This window comes from Crassostrea angulata, chromosome 10 (assembly GCF_025612915.1).
Source record: "Crassostrea angulata isolate pt1a10 chromosome 10, ASM2561291v2, whole genome shotgun sequence".
NCBI classification, from domain to species: Eukaryota; Metazoa; Mollusca; class Bivalvia; order Ostreida; family Ostreidae; genus Magallana; species Magallana angulata.
The window spans coordinates 32846740-32868097 of NC_069120.1; the positions used below are offsets into that span (position 1 = coordinate 32846740).

Genomic DNA, 21358 nt, shown 5'->3' on the forward strand with positions numbered 1-21358 from the left:
CCACAAGATTTATGAAGTATATAACTCTGGGTATAAATATATTTTAGTTTTTAAAAATTTTAAAATAATTTTTTTTATTGAAATATTTGATGTTCAATTCCCAGGACATTTTAAAAAAGGTTTGGGACATATAAGATATTAACATGAATGAAAGTACATTATATTCAAAATATAATCACCTTTTTTTTTACCATGAAATGCTTTTAAAAATTCTTATAAACATTAAAAAAATGTATATTAAGCCCCAGTGCTTGCAGAAATGTAGCTGAAGCTTTAACTTATTGCCCTACACTGACATCAAACATCAAAATTTCAAAACGAAAAATGTAAAAGTATAGTTTTATTGCTTATTTTGAAAGAAGGTATGTCACAATATTGAGGTGTCTCATATCTCCAAAAAACTACTGTTCTGTCAAGCAAGCAAGAATTTGCCCAATTATTGTATGTTAGGACTAAGGTTCAATCAAGATCAAATTTTGTCTCAACGAAATACCATACAGTTCTCAACTAAGATTATTTTACAATGTTGTATGTTTATGAAGATTCATATACCAGTAAGATAAAAAGTTGAGAAGGCATGCATGAAGTTACACAAACACACCCTGTATACCCAGACAACCCCTCCCTCCCCACTCCCCCAGGGACATAATAGATACCATCATATCTTATCTTTAACTGATTAATGCAATATTTGATATAGAGGCAATAAGAATTTGTAAGTGCATCATGCAGTAATTCAATGTACAGTTATTTGCTAGAAAGTGCCTGTAACACTTTCCTTGGTAACACTCCTCCAGTGATTATCTTTAGACTTCAGAAACAGCAGATGTAGCCTGATTATAATGTTCTTTTTTTTTGTCTGTCCTTCTCCATGTCTGTTAATTATTTATTTGTAAAAAATTAATTTGTGGCTTTAACTTAGTATCAATTTCCCTTCAGATATACTCAAGGATGGAGGCTATTGTCTCTTCGACTGTGATCAATAAATAGATCCCACATTACATTCATCATTTGTCTGCAATAGATGAAGAGAATATGAAATAATGAATTGTCTACTTGGAAATGATATGACTGCAAATAACAACACCAAAATCCTTTATAATCATATCAATATAAATTCCAGAAACTATAATTTATTGTTTCCATTCACAACTCGGCTAGGTTTTGGGGAATTTGTATACATAAAACAAAATTTATAATAATTGAAACACAATTCACAAGATTAAGTTTAAAAGAAGTTTCATTTAGCATTAGTGACATTTTTTGGTGAATCACTTTATGCCCCCCCCCCCAGCTAAAATTACACTTATTGACTGCACTGGGAAGTTACTAAACTGAAAATAGGCCATAGAACCACTCCACCCAGCCCCTTGGCAAACAAATTTTTCCCTCAAAACATAACATAATTGATCCATGAGTGAGGAGTAATGTGGTTAGAAAGATTAAATGTATTAAACTGAGGTATGATAGTAGTGGTCAATATGAAAATTGGTTCTTTCTCCTTAATCAATGTATCAATAATGCAGTGGATATAAGGAATGCATAACTGGCCATCTGTTTTTGCTTTATATTAAAAATACAGATTTTTAAACTTTTAAAATCAGAGTACATCACTGCAGTCATGATTGCAACATGGTAATTACACCTACTATGATGGTTTATAACAAATAATTCATAAGTTCTTCATAAACTAATTAGGTTTTGAACTTTCATCCTTATCCCTATGTTGGTGTATGGAATATATATTGATGAGAGAGAATAAAATAGACTGAATATCTAACCCTATTGGAACTATTAACTGAAGCATTTGTCAGTGAGTGAGGAAGAAAACCAAATTAATATTAAATCTATTTCCCCTTTCAATGAGATTCAAAAGTGTCCTCCTCATGGGCTAGTACATTTTCTCCCCGATCGAGGTTAAAACTTCCCTGCTTGTTTTCTCCCTGATTAAGGGTAACAATCACTCCTGTGGTTGTCTCCCTGATTGAAGATTACATTTACCCCTTGTGTTGCCTACTTTTTTAAGGGGTAACATTTACTCCTGTGGTTGTCTCCCTGATTGAAGATTACATTTACCCCTTGTGTTGCCTACTTTTTTAAGGGTAACATTTATTCCTGTGGTTGTCTCCCTGATTGAAGATTACATTTACCCCTTGTGTTGCCTACTTTTTTAAGGATAACATTTACTCCTGTGGTTGTCTCCCTGATTGAAGATTACATTTACCCCTTGTGTTGCCTACTTTTTTAAGGATAACATTTACTCCTGTGGTTGTCTCCCTGATTGAAGATTACATTTACCCCTTGTGTTGCCTACTTTTTTAAGGGTAACATTTACTCCTGTGGTTGTCTCCCTGATTGAAGATTACATTTACCCCTTGTGTTGCCTACTTTTTTAAGGGTAACATTTATTCCTGTTGTTGTCTGCTTGATTGAAGATTGCATTTATCCCTTGTGTTGCCTACTTTTTTAAGGGTAACATTTATTCCTGTTGTTGTCTCCCTGATTGAAGATTATATTTACCCCTTGTGTTGCCTACTTTTTTAAGAGTAACATTTACTCCTGTTGTTGTCTCCATGGTTAAAAGTAACATTTACCCATGTGGTTGTCTCTTGATGAAGGGTAACATCTACCCTGGTTGTTGTCTCCTTAATTGAAGATTACATTTACTCACTTGTGTTGCCTTCTTTTTTAAGGGTAACATTTACTCCTGTTGTTGTTTCCCTGATTAAGAGCAACATTTACTCTTGCTGTTGTCCCCCTGGTTAAAAGTAACATTTACCCATGTGGTTGTCTCTTGATTAAGGGTAACATTTACCTCTGTAGTTGTCTCCCTGATTGAGAGAAACATTAATTTTAATTGTTGTCTCCCTGGTTGAGAGTAGCTTTTTCTCCTGTTGGTGTCTCTCAGATAATGGGTAACATTTACCCCTGTGGTCATCTTCCTGATTTAGGGTAAGATATCCGTCAGGTGTTGGCTTCCTGATTTAGGGTTCGTTAATGGTTTTGTCTAATTGGTTTAGGGCAACAACTATCCCTTGTTTTATTTCTCTAGATCGGGGTAACATTTATCCTTGGGTTTGTCTCCCTGATCTACATTCACTCATGTGGTTTTCTCACTGATTGCGGTAACATTTGGTCCTGTGGTTGTCTTGCTGATGAAGGGTAACATCTACCTCAGTTGTTGTCTCCTTAATTGAGGGTAATATTGACTTCTGTTGTTATCTTCCTGATGGAGGGTAACATTTACTCATGTAATTGTCTCCCCGTAATTTAGTCCTGTTGCTGTCTCAGTGATTGAGGGTTACTTTCTACCCCTGTTGTTTTCTCCCTGATTGAAGGTAACATTTATTCCTGTTGGTGTCTCCCTGATTAAGGGTTACATTTACTCCTATTGTTGTCTCCCTGATTGATGATTACATTTACTTCTATTGTTGTCTCCCTGATTGATGATTACATTTACCTCTATTGTTGTCTTCCTGATTGATGATTACATTTACCTCTATTGTTGTCTCCCTGATTGATGATTACATTTACCTCTATTGTTGTCTTCCTGATTGATGGTAACATTTACTCCTATTGTTGTCTCCCTGATTGATGGTAACATTTACTCCTATTGTTGTCTCCCTGGTTGATGATTACATTTACCTCTATTGTTGTCTCCCTGATTGATGGTAACATTTACTCCTGTTGTTGTCTCCCTTGTTGATGGTATCATTTACTCCTGTTGTTGTCTCCCTTGTTGATGGTATCATTTACTCCTGCATCTCCTGTTATTGTCTTCCTGGTTGTGGGTTACATTTACCCCTGGTGTAGTGTCTCTGATTGAAGGTAACTTTTACCTATGATTTTGTCTACCAGGTTAAGGATTTATTTGTTGTCTCCCAGGTTGAGAATTAAATTACCCTTGTTGTTGTCTTCCTGATTGTGGGTTACATTTACCCCTGGTTCTGACTGCCTGGTCAAGAGTTAAATGTACTAATGGTTATTTTTTTCTTAGTAGAATTTTACATGTTGTCTCCCTGCTTGAGTCCTGAGTCCTTGTGTTGTTTACCTCTTCAAGGGTAGGTTACAACTGTTGTTTCCCTGTGTTTATGGTTTCATTGACCCCTTATGTTGTTTTCTTGTTGAGGGTTCATTGTTGTCTTCCTGGTGGAGGCTAACATTTACCCCTATTTTGTTGTATCCTTAACTTAGGTTTATTAACACCTGATTGTGTCTATCTGGGTTAGGGTCATATTATCACTTGGTGTTGTTTTCTAGTTGAAGACTATAATGCACCTTCCTGAGTTATAGTTTTATCTGTTAAATTTTCTCATATTGAGATGACTATCTCATTTTTACCAGTAAGGCCTAACTTATTGAGGAATATCTAAACAATCTCTCTATATCTTTCTGCTGTTGTTATCCAAATTGAGGTCTAATCTATCGAGGATTTAATGCATCTCAACAAGCTCTGTATCTGTCCATTGTTGTCTTCCTTTTTAAGACTATTTTGACATGATCTACATTCTTCTGTTGTCTCTCATATTGAGGAGTATGTTAATAAGCTCTTTATCTGTCTGTTGTTGTCTCTTTTATTGAGGAGCTAGTAGACAAGCCTGCTGTTATCTCCCTTCCTAAGGAGTATGTTAACAAACTCTTTACATGTCTGCAATTGTCTCCCTTGTTTAGGAGTTTGTAAACAAGCTCTCTTTCTATCTGTTCTTGTTTCTATTTTTGAGGAGTATGTTAACAAACTCTTTATTTCTCTGCCATTGTCTTCCTTCTTTAGGAGTATATTAACAAGCTCTCTATCTTCAGTCATTTCATGCATATATTTTACAATTTTATGCTATGCTATGGTATGAAATTTTAATGATATGCTATGAGATTCCAATGCAATGCTATGATATTTAAATGCTTTGCTATGAGAAACTGAAATGAAGAGCTTAATAATATGGTATGCTACGCTTTGCTATGGTAATTTTCATGTATTGCTTTAAATTTACAAGTTCATGGGGATGTGATTTCCTGTATTCTCTTATATCTATTAAAGAAAATATTTTAAAACCATAATTTATTACATGTATTTGGTGGGGGATGTTAGTTTGTAGAAAAGAGGTACCCATGAATTTGACGAAAATTGAGCCATCATGAAATCTAATGAATCCATCTAAAATGTGAACATTTATTCTTTTAAATAAAGGCATTTAAAACCAAGTTAAATCATGCTGTATGCTATGCAATGATATGCTATGATAAATGAGAATCTATGAGATTGTATGCTATGGTATGAGATTCCAATGCTGTGGTATGTGATTCCAATTCTGTGGTATGAGATTCCAATGCTATGCTATGCAATTTCAATGCTATACTATGGTGTATTTTTAAAAGATCTGCTTGAACTGACTGTATCTGCTCTTGTCTTTATTATTGAGGAGTACTATAAAAAAAATTTTTATAACACGCGAGTTCTTAATTCTGTGATCCCATAGTTTTGTATTATTTATCCATATTTCTTATAGTTCCAAAATCTCATAAATTAATGGCAAGATTTTAATATCCGCAAGGGATGCTTCTCGCAATTTTACACGGATTTAAATTCCGCGTGTTTAATTAGGAATTTACAGTATGTTAATGAGCCTGCTGTTGTCTGCCATTGTCTCCCTTATTTAGGAGTTTGTAGACAAGCCTGATGTTGTCTCTTTTATCCAGGAGGATATCAACAAGCTCTTCATCTGTCTGCAATTTTCTCTTTATTTAGGAGTATGTAAACAAACTCTCTATCTGTCTGCCATTGTCTCTCTTTTAAAAGGAGTATGTAAACTAACTTGCTGTTTTCTTCCTAATTAAGGAGTATGTTAACAAGTCTGCTGTTGTCCCCCTTATTAAGGAGTCTGTTGACAAACTCTCTTTATGTTTGCTATTGTCTCTCCTAGTTGAGGAGTATGTTAACTAACTTGCTGTTTTCTCCCTAGTTGAGGAGTATGTTAACAATCCTGCTATTGTCTTTCTCATTGAGGAGTATGTTAACAAGTCTGCTATTGTCTCTCTTATTGAGGAGTTTGTTAACAAGTCTGCTATTGTCTCTCTTATTGAAGAGTATGTTAACAAGCCTGCTATTGTCTCTCTCATTGAGGAGTCTGTTAACAAGTCTGCTATTTTCTCCCTTGTTGAGGAGTATGTTAACAAGCCTGTTCTTGTTTTTCTTATTGAGGAGTATGTTAACAAGCCTGCTGCTGTCTCCTTTATTGAGGAGTTTGTTAACAAGTCTGCAGTTGACTCCCTTATTGAGGAGTATGTTAACAGGTCTGCTGTTGTCTCCCTTATTGAGGAGTATGTTAACAGGTCTGCTGTGGTCTCCCTTATTGAGGAGTCTGTTGACAAACTCTCTATATGTTTGCTATGGTCTCTCCTAGTGAGGAGTATGTTAACTAACATGCTGTTTTCTCCCTAGTTGAGGAGTATATTAACAATCCTGCTATTGTCTTTCTCATTGAGGAGTTTGTTAACAAGTCTGCTATTGTCTCTCTTATTGAGGAGTATGTTAACAAGCCTGCTATTGTCTCTCTGATTGAGGAGTCCGTTAACAAGTCTGCTGTTGTCTCCCTTGTTGAGGAGTATGTTAACAAGCCTGTTCTTGTTTTTCTTATTGAGGAGTATGTTAACAAGTCTGCTGTTGTCTCCCTTGTTGAGGAGTATGTTAACAAGTCTGATGTTGTCTCTCTTGTTGAGGAGTATGTTAACAAAATTTCTATTTTTCTGCTGTTGTCTCCCTTATTGAGTCTATGACTTTACAACATCTTTATCTTTTTATTGTCTCCAATATTGAGGACTGACTCTCTCTCTCTCTCTCTCTCTCTCTCTCTCTCTCTCTCTCTCTCTCTCTGTGTTGTTGTTGTCCCCTTATTCAATACTTGTTGAACAATCTCTTTCTATTTTAAGCCATTGTCTCCTATATTTTGATGACAATTAAGAACTTGGGTTTGCTTTGCACCAAATTTCACAGTCATTTCATTACAGTTTAGCAAGCATATATAAATTACATGCATATTATTAATAAGAGAAAGACATGTGAGCAATCTTCAATTTCGATGTAATCTTAAAAGTTCTTTGATTTCTTGGATTTTGGTTAATCAATATGAATTTATCTATTTAAATTATCTGTATTGGATATAAGCCTAATATGGTTTTGTTTAAAAATATAGCAAAATTGATTTGATGAATTACTTACAACAGTCCTATTTTGAAGGACATCAGTATTTCAACTGTCTTGTAAACATTCAGTTTAATATGATGGACAAGTCTATGATAATTTATATTGTTGACTTATTTTCAGCACTTGGGGTCCCCTGGAGCCTTCCAAAATGCTGCTCGAGAACTTTTGGATTGGTGTTCTGACCTCAGAGCTTTTCAGAAGGCTTTTGAAGGCAGTCTTATGCAGTGCTTAACTGTGAGTATCAGTACTGTAGTGAAAAAAAAATCATCTCATTACATATCTCTATATTCGTCTCTCTCTCTCTCTTTCTCCATTCTCTCTCTTTCTCCATTCTCTCTCCCTCTCTCTCTCTCCATTCTCTCTCTCTCTCTCTCTCTCTCTCTCTCTCTCTCTCTCTCTCTCTCTCTCTCTCTCTCTCTCTCTCTCAGTTGATATACTCTTAGTGGGTATCACATAAAAGTAAGAATCAGATTTCGTTCTGTGGTATATATCAGTTCACTTTGTTGAAACAGATCAGTGGCCCCCCTCTAGTAAATGTCAATTGAAGGTGTGGTAGTTGGATAAGAGTGCTGGGTTCTTCAGCTTGTGCATGCTGTTTCTTTCTTTATCAGCTTAATTTCAGTGCTGCTACCATCATGAATACAGCAATATTTATCATTCACCATGTGCAGCGCTACAGGATCTCTGCAACAGTTTCCTTAATTCATTTTGCAGCATTGTAAAGTAAATATTGGCACTGATCTCATGTACAGGAAAGTAATTTGTATTGTTAAAAAGAAAGGAAATACATGTAAGATTATAAAGTTTGAAGTTAAAATCATAGAGGATTCAAAGCAGCTATATTTTTTCCTCGGTACATTTGTTTCTTCAGGAAAGATGCTATGATCCTCAGTTTTAGATAATTTTCCTAGATAGATTATGCCTTCTTTATTTGCATTAAAATCTGTTAATGTCTAAAAACTCAGGGTGCATTACCAGGCTAGTTTCGGAGTTAGAATATTTTGAATTTTTATTTTAATTGCAAACAAAAGGCAATTAAATGCTTTTTAAAAAAGTAAAAGTATATATTTTCAATTGAACCTATATATATCCAAAAAGAAAAAATAATAATGCAACATGTAAATATAATTTTGGCATAATGAAAAGGAAAAGGACATTGCAGAGATAGAAAAAATAGAGAAAAAAACATGGAAGTTAGGTGGTGTCTTGCCTTTAGTCTTTATTTGGATTTTCAATGGTCCCAAGTACATTTAAGGTACCTCACTACACCTTCACTCATACTTTTTAAGACGCTACGTCACAAGATGGCAATTTAAATGTTTTTTAAAACTGTTTATATCATTCATTTCGGTTGTAGATCTTCATATAGCTCAGTGGTTAAAGTATTGGGCTTCTGAACCGCAGATCATGAGTTTGAATCCGCCTGGAGCTTTTGTTTATGTTAACTAAATTAAATTTTTGAAAATGTAATTTTTTTATTCTAAATTGCATATTTTTGGCCTATTAGACTTAAATACTTCTTATCCATTATGATATCTATCATAATCAAGTAATTTTCTGCTGATTTGAAAAAATATTTCACGGTGTAGTGAGCCACCTTAAAGAAAAATAAATATCTCAATATCATGCTAAATTTTGCATGATATGTGTATCCTTTAATAATATCTATTTTACTGAAAATAGCAGAATTCCAGAATGTTTGTTTTTTTTCTAATTCATTCATACCTGTGAAATTTTTTTAAAAATAGTTCAATGTTATAAGTCTATTCAATACTTTGTGACCTATTCACTTGCACTACCATTGGAAAGATGGAATTTAATTATCAGTTTACACAGAAACAATACATTTAAACATATGAACTTATTAAGAATTCATTTCAAGATAAGCAAGATAAATACAAATAATTGATGGCGATTTTAACACCCTTGGTGTTGTATCATTGCATACAGCTGTGCTTCCAAACTTTTGCAAGCTTAATATACAGATTTTTAAAAAAGTCATCAAATGATTCAGACTTATCAGTTTTTCCTATGTTGTAAGACTCTGATTGGGTAGTTATTAATAAGTGTGTGTCTTCTGAATCTCTACCAATAAACAAACACAATTATGTTTCAAAAGATTACAGTATTAGATTTCTTTATAAAACTATGATTTTTCTATAATAAGTGATTTAAAAAAAAAAATATTTAATCATAGACTAAATTATCAAAACCTCATGTGTTGGCATTCAGTCTAACTAGGACAAGACTTGTTAATTAGAGTCAACATCCCCCGATTTACAGCATTCAATTCATGTTTGATTTTTATTGATCTAAAGCAGGTTCTCCCAGCCCATGAATGTCCACAAACATTCTCCCTTTTCCACAAAGACTGCTTACATGCTTTAAAAAAAGTGTTGAATCCCGGAATGGATTATAATTCACACAAAATTGTGTGTAACTTCTTTTGATAATTTGTATATGTCCATGGTGAAATACGTGTATTTTGTACTGAAAAAGACTGAGTAACAATGATGGAAATTGACAGGGGATAAACCACATCATTTCCTCTGTAGAAGATCAATATCTGTTAAATGCCTGTTAATAATTACCACTACCAGTAGCTGGTCTTTAGCCATGCCGTTATTGATCAAAATTGAAATTTTCTTTGCTGCAAGCCAGCAGTTCATGAATCGCTATATGTAATAATTTGGTCGAGAGAATTAGATAAAATTGTCAGGAATATCAATTATTGATGACTTGATGTAGTCTTAATGATTTAGCTCACCTGATTAGAGCAGGTTTTATACATGTTAAGAGGGAGAGAACCCTGTTCAAATTAATTCTTTGTCCAGTAGCTATTAAAAATATGCACTCATCCTAAATGCTAGGGTATAATAAATCACAAAAGGCAAAGTTTATATCTGGCCAGACATTATTTTAGTAGCTAGTCTCTTATAACTTCAATACAGAAGTACATAATTGAAAAATAAAATGATGATATAAATCACACTGAAATTATGCATATAGTTTCAAATCTTTTCTAGGATTTAACTTTTGTTGGTTAGAGGTAAAATTCAGGAGTATGGAGTAAAAATGCACAGTATATGTATCAGACTTGAATTCAGCGTATTGCGACTTGAATGATTATAGGTGCCCCAAGATTAAAAACTCAGAGAAAATAAACTCTACAATCAAAATAGAATGTATGGTATGCAGCTGATTTAAAAAAACTGATAGAATTATTATTCAGCTTAGTTCTGTTAGAAATTATACAAAAGTGGCAATTTTTATAAGTTTTAGAATGGTGTTTTGAAGGATGGAATCCACAATCTTTATAAGCTAGCTGAAATAAATATACAGTACTCTAATTTCCAGAGTCATCTAACCTAAGTGAGGGATGGACAATGTTTAACAACAAATATTATGTAGAGCTAAAAAGAGTATGGTTTTTATTTTCAGGTTGTAAGTCAAGTTGCCCCTCAGCCTGGATATGACCTTGACCTGGGATACAGATTACTTGCAGTTTGTGCAGCACATCGGGACAAGTTTTCATCCAAATCTGCAGGTTAGTAAAAGGGACTAATTCAAGATGTCCAAGATATTCACAGTAAAAAATTATGCCCTGTATGTCAGAGACTGAACACATAGTACATTGTTGAAAAGAGATAAAATCACACTGTTTTCCTGTACAAAAAAAGTACAGTGTTAATTGTCTAAAAATGTGTTCAAGATCACAAAGTCTAGACAATCAAACTGTCAGAGATCTAGCTGTGGTGTACACACGTCAGTGGGTTCAGTGTACACATTTAAGAGATCAAGCTGAACCTCTGCATCAAACATGTTGTAAAAACAGTTGTGTAGTCAAACAAATGGTACGCATCTACATCAGATGTGGCCATTGATACAATAGAGCATATTTTGTCAAACTCTTGGGTCAATACTTATCCTTCATAACAAATCATTAAATATTACAATTTCAAGTCATAAAATGTATACACCCACAATAATTTCTATTACCAATAACATTTTAACAAGCAACATAAAATCAATCCCTAAAGATTCTCATCTGGTGAGGTAAAACGTAAATCTTTTATTTGTTACAGATATTTAACACCGTTATTGATCAACAGTTGATTTGCTCCCCATTAAATGACAGCTATATCCCTAAATATCACAATATGTGCACACAGCAAATAGAAATCGATTGGTCGTCTTCTGGCTGTCTGTGTTTAACCCTCATACCTAATTGCTTTGCTTTGGAATCTGTTAGCTGGGCAGAAAAATTTCTATTGCGTACACTTTTTTATGGTACTGACACATGTGATTAAGCAAAAGTTACATTAGCAATGAAGATTTGTTCCTTGTCATCAATATTTTATTTTTATTCTGTTGTTCATTGATTTTGAAATGGAAGCCTAGCTTGTATATCGACTGAGCTGATGTAGAGTTGTGGCTCTTAGAATAAGGACAACGATAGGAGTGGCCAATTGCAGGGCAGTGTGAATGTCAAAGTGGATTAAATATTTCTAGATACCTGAAAATTTTAGTGGTGTCTATAAGTTAAAGAGCTAATGGTTTCATTTTAATATCATATTAATTGTTCAAACAATGGAGCAATATAGTTTATTTGAATGAAATAATTGGTCTTGAAATATATCCGAATAGCTCTGATTATGAGAAATTTATTGGAGAAATAATTGTTCCACTGTACCACACATGTTAATAGTATGCTATTTATGGTGATCATTTCAAAAAATCATTCCCCATCATTTGTGTTTTGGATTAAGACTTAATTTTGTTAATTTAAGCTTTAGTTGTTTTGTTGTTATTTGTATAGAGATTAATTAAATTAAATTGATTAATGCATGTTTAACACATATTGGTTTTCATGGCAATTAATGTCTCAAAATAGCCTGAGTTAAGGTCCTTGTTTTGTAAATATCCAGGTTTTTAGTACTTTTGAAGACGAGGAAGTCAGGACTAAGAGAACATGGAGGCTAGTTTGTTGTTTTTTTGGCATTTTCTGTTGAAGGATTTTTAGATCAAATTTTTTGGTTGTTAATGATCAACGGAATAATTTGATCTGAAATGCCTTCAACACCACCCACTCTTTGTAGAAATTTAAATTTTAGATAGATACTTTTTTAATGACTTGATTTAAGGTCACCTGACTCCCTTAGGTGACCCATCGCTACTATAATTGTTATTTGTTGTTCCTTGTAGGGTTATAAACTTTTGAACATTTGAATTTCACTTCTCTGAAACTTTTAATACAGAGCCAATGTTGACCATGTATATTATGTAACATCTGAAGGGAGGAGAACATCAATTGTGAGATCCATGACCCCCATAACCACAGGTTATAGGTTTTTGGTAGAGATGTGAGAAAAAACCCCAAAAAAACCCTTGTTGCATGGAGGCCTAAAAATTATTGCAATTGTGAAATAACTTAATTGCCCTGATTCTTTAGTCAGGGCTCTATATTGATTAAATAGTGAAAAAATAATTTTTTTTTAAACTTTACCTGTACCAAAATTTCACTGGTGTTTGAGTCTGGCTAGGGGTTCTTATTTTGTTCATGTAGGGCTTTATTGATCCGTTATAGTTAAAATGCACTAATTTCTTGATATCTAGTTCTCAGCTAGCTCTTTTACAACTACCAGTATAGTTAATTATTATTTAGGACTTTTTAAAAATAATATAAGCCATTAATATATCTTGAACAATACTGTCGTAGAGAAAGTCGTGATCATGCTCTACTGAGGAGGCTTCACAAGTCATGAGATGAAGAATAGAAAATATAGGAGATAATGATGGTGCAATTCAAAATACATACTGGACAAATTTTCAATTTCTATCTAATTTCTGCATTCCTATATTAACCTGTGAATTGGATTGAATGTGTGACATTTTGATGTGTACCGTCAGTACAGATTACATGTGTATAACAGGAGTTATAGCCAATAACTGCTATAAATGCTACATGTAGATTCATACTTGTGCCTGCATGTGGCTCTGGTCAGGTAGGCTAAAAAGACAAAAGGTCTGGGTTGTCTCTAGATAGGTGTATTACATTTACCCCAATTTTAAAAAATTTCACTTCTATGTTTCTACCAAAAAATTCCATAGCTTCTATAGTGTGTAAGCATAACATATTTCTGTGATTCACCTGCAACCCTGGAGACCAGGATCATTAAGGAGTGACAAATGCAATCTACAAAAAATATACAAAATTACAATGCACAATTGGATTTAATGCATAAAGACAAATGAGTACCAATTTGGTGCCTGAACAGATCTGTAATACATGTACATTTATTTTCTGGTACCAAATTTATAACTGACTGCATAATTTTTTTGCTAGCATTTATCGTATTGATATTTAATATACAAGTGTTTTAAATTTTGTACAGTACTATAGGTTGCTATTATCGCTAATTGTATGCAAAATATATTATGTGTCATATTTTATCAATATGCAATATGTTTTGTACATGTTGTACTTTGTCATTTAAAGAAATAGAATAATGAAAAATCTTTCTATGCATTTTGAAATACCAGAAAAAATATTTCAGAATTGGATTAATTGCTGTATTTTTTCAGAATAGTAATAAATTACATATTTTTAGAACTGCATGTATGTATTAAATTAATTTATGTGAAAATATAATATCCTATCTGGGAAACACTCTTGACTTTGTCTGATGACATATTTGACAGGTATCTGCAGTTTTACACTTAAAATTCATTTATTGCTTGCAATATTATATCTTTTCTAGTTGAACTAGTTAAACCTTTTGTGTGTATAATGATGTATATAAGTTACACTTTAAAAAAAGAACTTAAACTAGTTGGATGATTATGTCTCCCATGCCATCCTTACCATGATTAAGTCTAAAGTAATTACTACTATAATAGGAATTTAATCAATTTCAAGATACATCTTGTATATGGAATTATTAAAGAACTTTTATTAGTTAGGTCTTGAATCATTCAATAATATTTCCATGGCAAGTATCGGTATATATTGAGTTAAAATATACATTCACAAAAACTAGTACATGTATATCAAGTTTTTGTATTAATTCTCAAAATTAAAGGCATTATATTAGTTTTGTCAAATAGTGTTTCCAAATAACATGCTCCTTACATATTGTTTACTTTCATGCACATGCGGTATCCAAAGAGGGCCAAGGTGGCACCCCTAACAACAACCCAGCCCCCCCCCCCCCCCCCCCCGACAAATTTCTGAATGTTTCAAAAACATTATGTACTTGGATATCTTAATTTAATATTTATGTTTACCATACCCCCTCCCCCCCCCAAGCTGATCACAAATTTACAATAAAACTTTAAAATATAAACCATCCAGTTTTCAGCATCCTTTCCTGGTATGCTGGGAAGTCAATTTTAGGGTTGTATACTCAGTCACTTTTTCTGATGAGATGATTTCAAAAGTTCTATTTCTTCATCCTTGTAATCTGAAGCTTAGCATTTGTAAACTTACCTGGTGTCTGTTGCACTAAGATTTAAGCAAAATGTTAATGCCCATCTTTAAGTCCACTGACCTTTCAGAGAAAGTTAACTTTGTTTCTTAACTTTTGCAATAATCTGTATGTGTAAAAATGTGTATGTTTGTGTCTTGGAGAGAGAGAGAGAGAGGGGCTTTTTTTAAAATTATTCAATTTTCAGACACATATAACACATACTTAATGATTTATGATGGTTGTTAAAGCACACAGAAATGACTGTCAAGTGAAAACATTTATATATGTATTTGACACAGACTGAAGGTTAAATTGTTCTATTGACTGGTAAAGTATGTTGAGACACCTGAAATGTATTCCACTCAGATCTGTTCTAGGGCAGTATTATAGTTAATATGTCGTTACCAAGTACTATCGATAGTTGTATGATATCGGATTGCAGGGACTCTTGTGTTCTTGTATATGCACCAAAGAGATGTATTAAAATAATTAATGACTTTTTTCTGAATGTGTTGCATCGTATATTATATGCTGATTTATATATCATATACTTCATGAAAAATTCAACTAAATTTGGTGCTAAAGTGAAAACTTTTATAGAAAACTGTTTCAAAAAAAATACATTTGAGAGAGAGTTGAGAAGAGAAAACACAAAGATATCTTTTTACTACTTACATGCTTTTTCAAAAGAGTTCTGAGAAAAACATTTGTTGAAAAATGCATAACCTATTAGGTATGTCAGATCTATTGATATATGTTTTTTTTTTCTTAAATGATCCCAGCCATCATATCCTTAAAGAGCTGCAAGGAAATTAGTCATCTTATTGTTGAGTATTAGTTTACATTTACTAAATATCTCCTATCCTAGTAGTGGTTTAAAAATCCTGATGTGTCCAATACAGCTACTAATAAAAGCAAATCAAGATCGAACCAGTTTACCAGTAGTCCATGATGATCTCTCCATGCAGCCATCTCCATGTATGAATTTACACAATCCTAAATTTAATTAGTGAACACCTTTGTTAAAACTGCCTTCAATGTATTATCAACATTGTTCAGCTTAATATTAAGGTACTTTACTACATGAAGACTTATTCTTTTTAAGACATTTTTCACAAAAGGGCAATTTAAATGTTTTTTTTAATTAATTTTATCAATCTTTTTGGTTGAATATCATTATAGCTCAGTGGTTAAAGTATCGGGCTTGTAAATTGCAAATCATGAGTTTGAATCTGTGTGGAACTTTTGTTGATATTTACTGAAGTTAATTTTGTAAAAATCAATTTTTTATTAAAGATTGCATATTTTTTTGTTTATTTGACTTTTATGCATCATATAATATTTATCATAATCAAGTTATTTTTTCTGCTGATTTAAGAAATATATAATTTGTATTGTTGAATTAGGTGTTATTTTGTAACTTGGAGGTTTACACATATTTTATTGTGCATGATCAAAACATACTAGCTGCTAGTTGAGAGGATGGACTTGATGTCAGGCTTTCCAAGGATTGTGGCCTGTGTATGATTCATACAGCATATAGAGAAATAGAATTTTTCCATATATGCAACTATGATTTTCAGCTGGGTTGAATATTGGTGTCGGGTAGCTCAGTGGGTAGAGCACATGACTAGCTGAATATTCAGGGGGCCATGGTTCAAATCCTGGTCTGGTCTGTCATTATTTCTTGAATCCAGATACACTACATACTGATTGGCAATACTGATGATAATTTATGTACTTTTACTCAATTTATGTGGATAATTGAAGAAAGTTGAAAGAGATCCAGGTGTAAATATAAACAATAAAATGCTTCTTTTTGGTGGTTCATGCAAGTCTGATGATGCAGGCTGTGAAGATATACCAATCTCTGCAGTGAAAAATTACATAACCTGCTGACTGCTGCATATTTTTTCGTGCAATGCTTGCTACCTTCATACCTGCATGAACCATGAAAGATAACAATTTATTGTTCAAATTATTATTTTTCTCATTATCTTTGTAAAGTATTTCAACATTTTTGATATCATATCATAAAATATGTACTTATTAGAATTGTTAAATCTTTATATTTTGAGCATTGAATTGAAATTTATGGCAAAAAAGCACAAGGCAGAGAAGGAGTTGTAGTTCATTGTGTGCTAAGGGTAGAATGTAGCACAGCCTAGCTATACATGCTATAGTGAGATAGTTATCTTGTGAAGGTCATTGAATTCAATCCACATCTGGATTGAACTGCTTTGACTTTGAAGTAAAGTGTGTGGAAATTATAACCAAGAAGAATTAAAAGATATTTTTCAAGCACATATGATTTTTATAATGATTTTTAAATCATTTTTTAAATCTATATATCAGTACATAACGCTTGTATTAATTAAAAATTCTACATCATATTCATTAGCTAATACAAAATTATTACATGTATACATATAATGTATAATCATAAGTTTAATGATATTATGTTAATAACTTGTAAAAGCTACAATGTACGTATGTCGGCGATGTTACAATTGTACGTGTGTAGGGGGGAGGGGGTAGTCAAATACACATCCCACTGTGGCCTACTGTACATTCACCCACACCATGCACAGCCACCCTGTTTTCGTATTTTAGGTATATATTTTTTTATTTCTGGACAAAACTTAGGGCGGACAGGCAAATATGAACCACGCCTTTCACCAGTGATTCCGTGCGCTATTTTTTTTTACAAGATAACTGACTATATATATACTGTATAGCCTAAAGCTGTTCCTACTTTGTATATTTCACAACTTTTAAGTAAGTTACGACACCAACTCCCAAACCACATTAAACTTGTTTACATTATTAACCGTAATGATATCGTAAAAAATGCATTCATATACATCTCTCTCTCTCTCTCTCTCTCTCTCTGAACTTTGAAGTTCACGCATGATTCGGGCCGCGTATGAATATTCATAAGGCCTACCACAGACCTGCATTGTGTTCCGTGAATGAAACTTGAAATTTTTGGTTGGATTGTGTTGTATGTGTACGATATTTTACGTGATATGACGACTTTCTCATGACAAAAATGGTAAGCAATTATTTTAAACATCTTGTACAAAAATAATGCTTGATCTAGTTTTAACGCCAAAATACTTCAAAATGGGACAATAATCAGTGAAGATAGAAAGAAATCAGCTGCGGATTAAAGAACAAGAGGGGATTTATCTACCTTTCTATCTGGTTACTTGAAGTATACACTAAAATTCAATTATCTGTTGTAAATTTCTCGACAACCTAAGTAAACAGTAAACTTTTTGATACTTTAGCGTATATTTCTTGGCTCCATTGTTCGAGGAAAGAAGCTGTTACTAAAAATAGAGCTACGCGTGGTTGTAAACATTACACACGTTGGGCAGTTATGGTGGCTCTTTCTAATATCATGGAGTAGTTTTCTACCTTGTCTCGAAAAATTGTTCGAGATTTTTCAAAGTGTGTCTGTCTGTCTGAATATAAAATCCATTCACTTTAATGACTCTATGCTACACGTTTTATAACCCAATCGCCCACTGTCTCCCTGCTTTTGGATACCCTTGCTTGTTTTGATAAATGTTGTTGTTTACAAATGTATTGCAATATTCTTTCAAAATAGCACTTACATTAGACATGTAGCATGAAAACAGCTACAAGTATGTAGAAGTGTTGATGTCAGTGTGAAATTGGAGAATGGGAACTTTATCCTTATCAGTACACTGACAGACAAGATTATAAATATTTGAAAATACAGGAAAATATATAACTATAATCTTCTTCAAAATACTAAGCAGGGCTCTTCAAAGAACATTATTAGTCGGGCACATGGCAGGGCAGTTAAAAACCTGTATGTCCCAATTAAGTTATGGTTTACGTACGTAACATCTGGAGGATATTTGATTTTAAAAAACCACATACCGTACCTGTGAAAGAAGTATAATTGCATGAAATCAATGAAAGGGATGATATCCAAGATATCTTTATTGAAACATAATCATTTTTCACTCCGAAAATTTCCTCCGTACCTGTGAAAGAAGTATAATTGCATGAAATCAATGAAAGGGATGATATCCAAGATATCTTTATTGAAACATAATCATTTTTCACTCCGAAAAATTTCCTGAAATGAAAACAGATTTTGCACAGATTTATAATGGGAAATGTTGACATCTTTTCCCCATTTGAAAGTCACTTGGATCGAATACCTCGCACAATATTTGAACTTTTTTATTGGGTACTTTCATGTCTGTTGCAATGACTCCTTTAATTTTGTCATGTGATGAAACCTAATAAACTACAGAAGGCATTTGAAAATAGAAATCTTAATATTTTCCATACCTATTAATCTTACATTTCAAATACTTGTTGAAAATCTTTGCTTCACTAATGTTTACATACAATGTTTTGTTACTATTCAACTTTAAACATTATCTCCCTTTCCTATGCAGAGGTTTTAGTAAATCTTGAGCTGCTATTTTGTTCTACTCCACACAGATACATCAATGTGACTCTAATTTTAAAGAATTTCAAAGGGCAACTACTCCAAATATTTTAAGAACCTACGGCATGGGGTTTATATATTAAATAATATATGAAATGTCGAAATGAGTAGTTAAAGTGTCGGCCAATGATGGCCATATTGCTGAATATTAATTCTCACCGAACAAATATAGAGATATATGAGGCAGTGACATATGCTATGTTTAAACCAACGAAAGTGTGACATTTCAGTCCGAGGGAAAACAAATGAATTTGTTTATACCAATGAAAGTGTGACATTTCAGTCCAAAGGAAAACAAATGAATTTGTTTAGCCAATCAAATGAGGTGGAATTAAATTACATTGTATTATAAAATCTGGTTAGGAATTATTTTTTGATTAATATTGACAGGAAAACAAAGAGCAGGTACATAATTATAAAGTCTCATTTGAGCCTATAATGTACAAACATGAGCAATACATATAGGGCTGCGCAATAATACCGTTATGCCGGTGTATTGCGGTACGTGGAAAAAAATATATCGTATCATGATACATTTTTTCAAGACCAGTATACCGGTTATTTTTATGCCCCCCTTTGAGGAAGGGAGGGCATATTGCCTTGCTGCTGTCTGTTTGTCGGGCGGTCCACCATAGTTTCCATTCATTTTCCTTGCAGAGGTTGCACATATTGAAATCAAATTTGGTATAAAGATTTACCATATTAATTAAAGGGACTTGGACACGATTTGGGATCAAAAATTTTATTTTTATTTTTTATGTATAAAATGGTTTATTGGTGCATTTTAAATGATTGACCAAAATATTGAATGTTAAAGTCAAGTTACAAGCAAGATACAGCGGTAAGAATTGATTGTTATGTAAACAAAGCTCGAGTCTTATAGTTGTTTACAAAAAATGCAATGTAGAGAATTACCATTTCTTAGACAAAATGACATGTAAAAACAATTTAAACCAATTCAATATCTTAATAGATACTATTATCAACAAAAGAAAGCTACATTTGATTGAAACTTTCACCAATACAACACATATGTAAAGATTGACAATATTCAAGCTTTGTTTACAAAACAAAGAATTATGAACTCTGTATCTTGCTTATCACTTGATATTTGACTTTTAAATTTTGACATAGCATTATAAACTTTTATATTTATCATTATAAACATTGAAAATGGAAAAATAAAATTTGAAAAATTTAAGTCAAATTGTATCCAAATCCCTTTAACATCTAGGTAAAGTTCGATATTGGGCATGATCATGCAATTTTCGACAGAGTTCTGCCCCTTGGACATAGAAAAATCCAATTATTTGCAGTTTTTTAACCGGGTTTTCCAACGGAAAAATCCGGTTATTAAAATGGTGAAAATGGCGGGCGGGCGGCTGCCAAAAGGGTACCCTCATTGTACGGATAACTCCTCCTACAGTTTTCAAGATAGGAATTTGTTCTTTTGCAGATTAATTGTACATATATCAGAGGTGTGCATATTGCTAGGATTTAGATTTCCGATAATTTATGAAAAAAATACCAGCTTTTGAACTTAGTCATTTTTTGGCAAAATATTGCATATAGGGTACCCTCATTGTACGGATAACGCCTCCTACAGTTTTCAAGATAGGAAGTTGTTCTTTTGCAGATCAATTGTACATATATCAGAGGTGTGCATATTGCTAGGATTTTGATTTCTGATTATTTATGAAAAAAATACCAGCTTTTGAACTTAGTCATTTTTTGGCAAAATATTGCATATAGGGTACCCTTTCACCTTATCCATTTCACTGGATACGGGTTGACATGGATTATGGATACAGTTCACATAAAAGAAAACCCGGTTTGCTGACACATTGACAGCTTTTCACTTGTTTAAATTTTCTTCACAGAAATTGCATGTATGGAATTTGTTATAAAGATTTATGATAATAATACCGGTATCTAGGTCAAGTTCTTTGTGGATGTTTCTAAGGAAGGGGGCATAAGTGTTTCACAAACTTCTATTGTTTTTTTATTTATACATTTTTAGCTCACCTGAGCTGAAAGCTCAAGTGAGCTATTCTGATCACATTTTGTCTGTCGACTGTCTGTCTGTCTGTCTGTCTGTCTGTCCGTCTGTCCGTCCGTCTGTCTGTAAACTTTTCACATTTTCAACATCTTCTCAAGAACCACTGGGCCAATTTCAACCAAACTTGGCACAAA

The 21358-nt window shown here is 33.0% G+C and overlaps 1 protein-coding gene across 4 annotated transcripts in view; it reads left to right on the forward strand.

The window, feature by feature from the left end:
• Positions 1–21358, forward strand: part of LOC128165184 (zinc finger MIZ domain-containing protein 1-like) — a 56958-nt gene that overhangs the window by 10466 nt on the left and 25134 nt on the right. For 3 of the 4 annotated variants that reach the window (XM_052829437.1, XM_052829439.1, XM_052829438.1), the window contains 2 exons: positions 7319–7432; positions 10640–10745. In XM_052829437.1, the coding sequence (XP_052685397.1) occupies positions 7319–7432; positions 10640–10745 (220 nt within the window). Of the gene's footprint in view, positions 1–7318; positions 7433–10639; positions 10746–17577; positions 17723–21358 lie in introns of those variants that run through there. The other variant, XM_052829440.1, reaches the window with a different exon arrangement.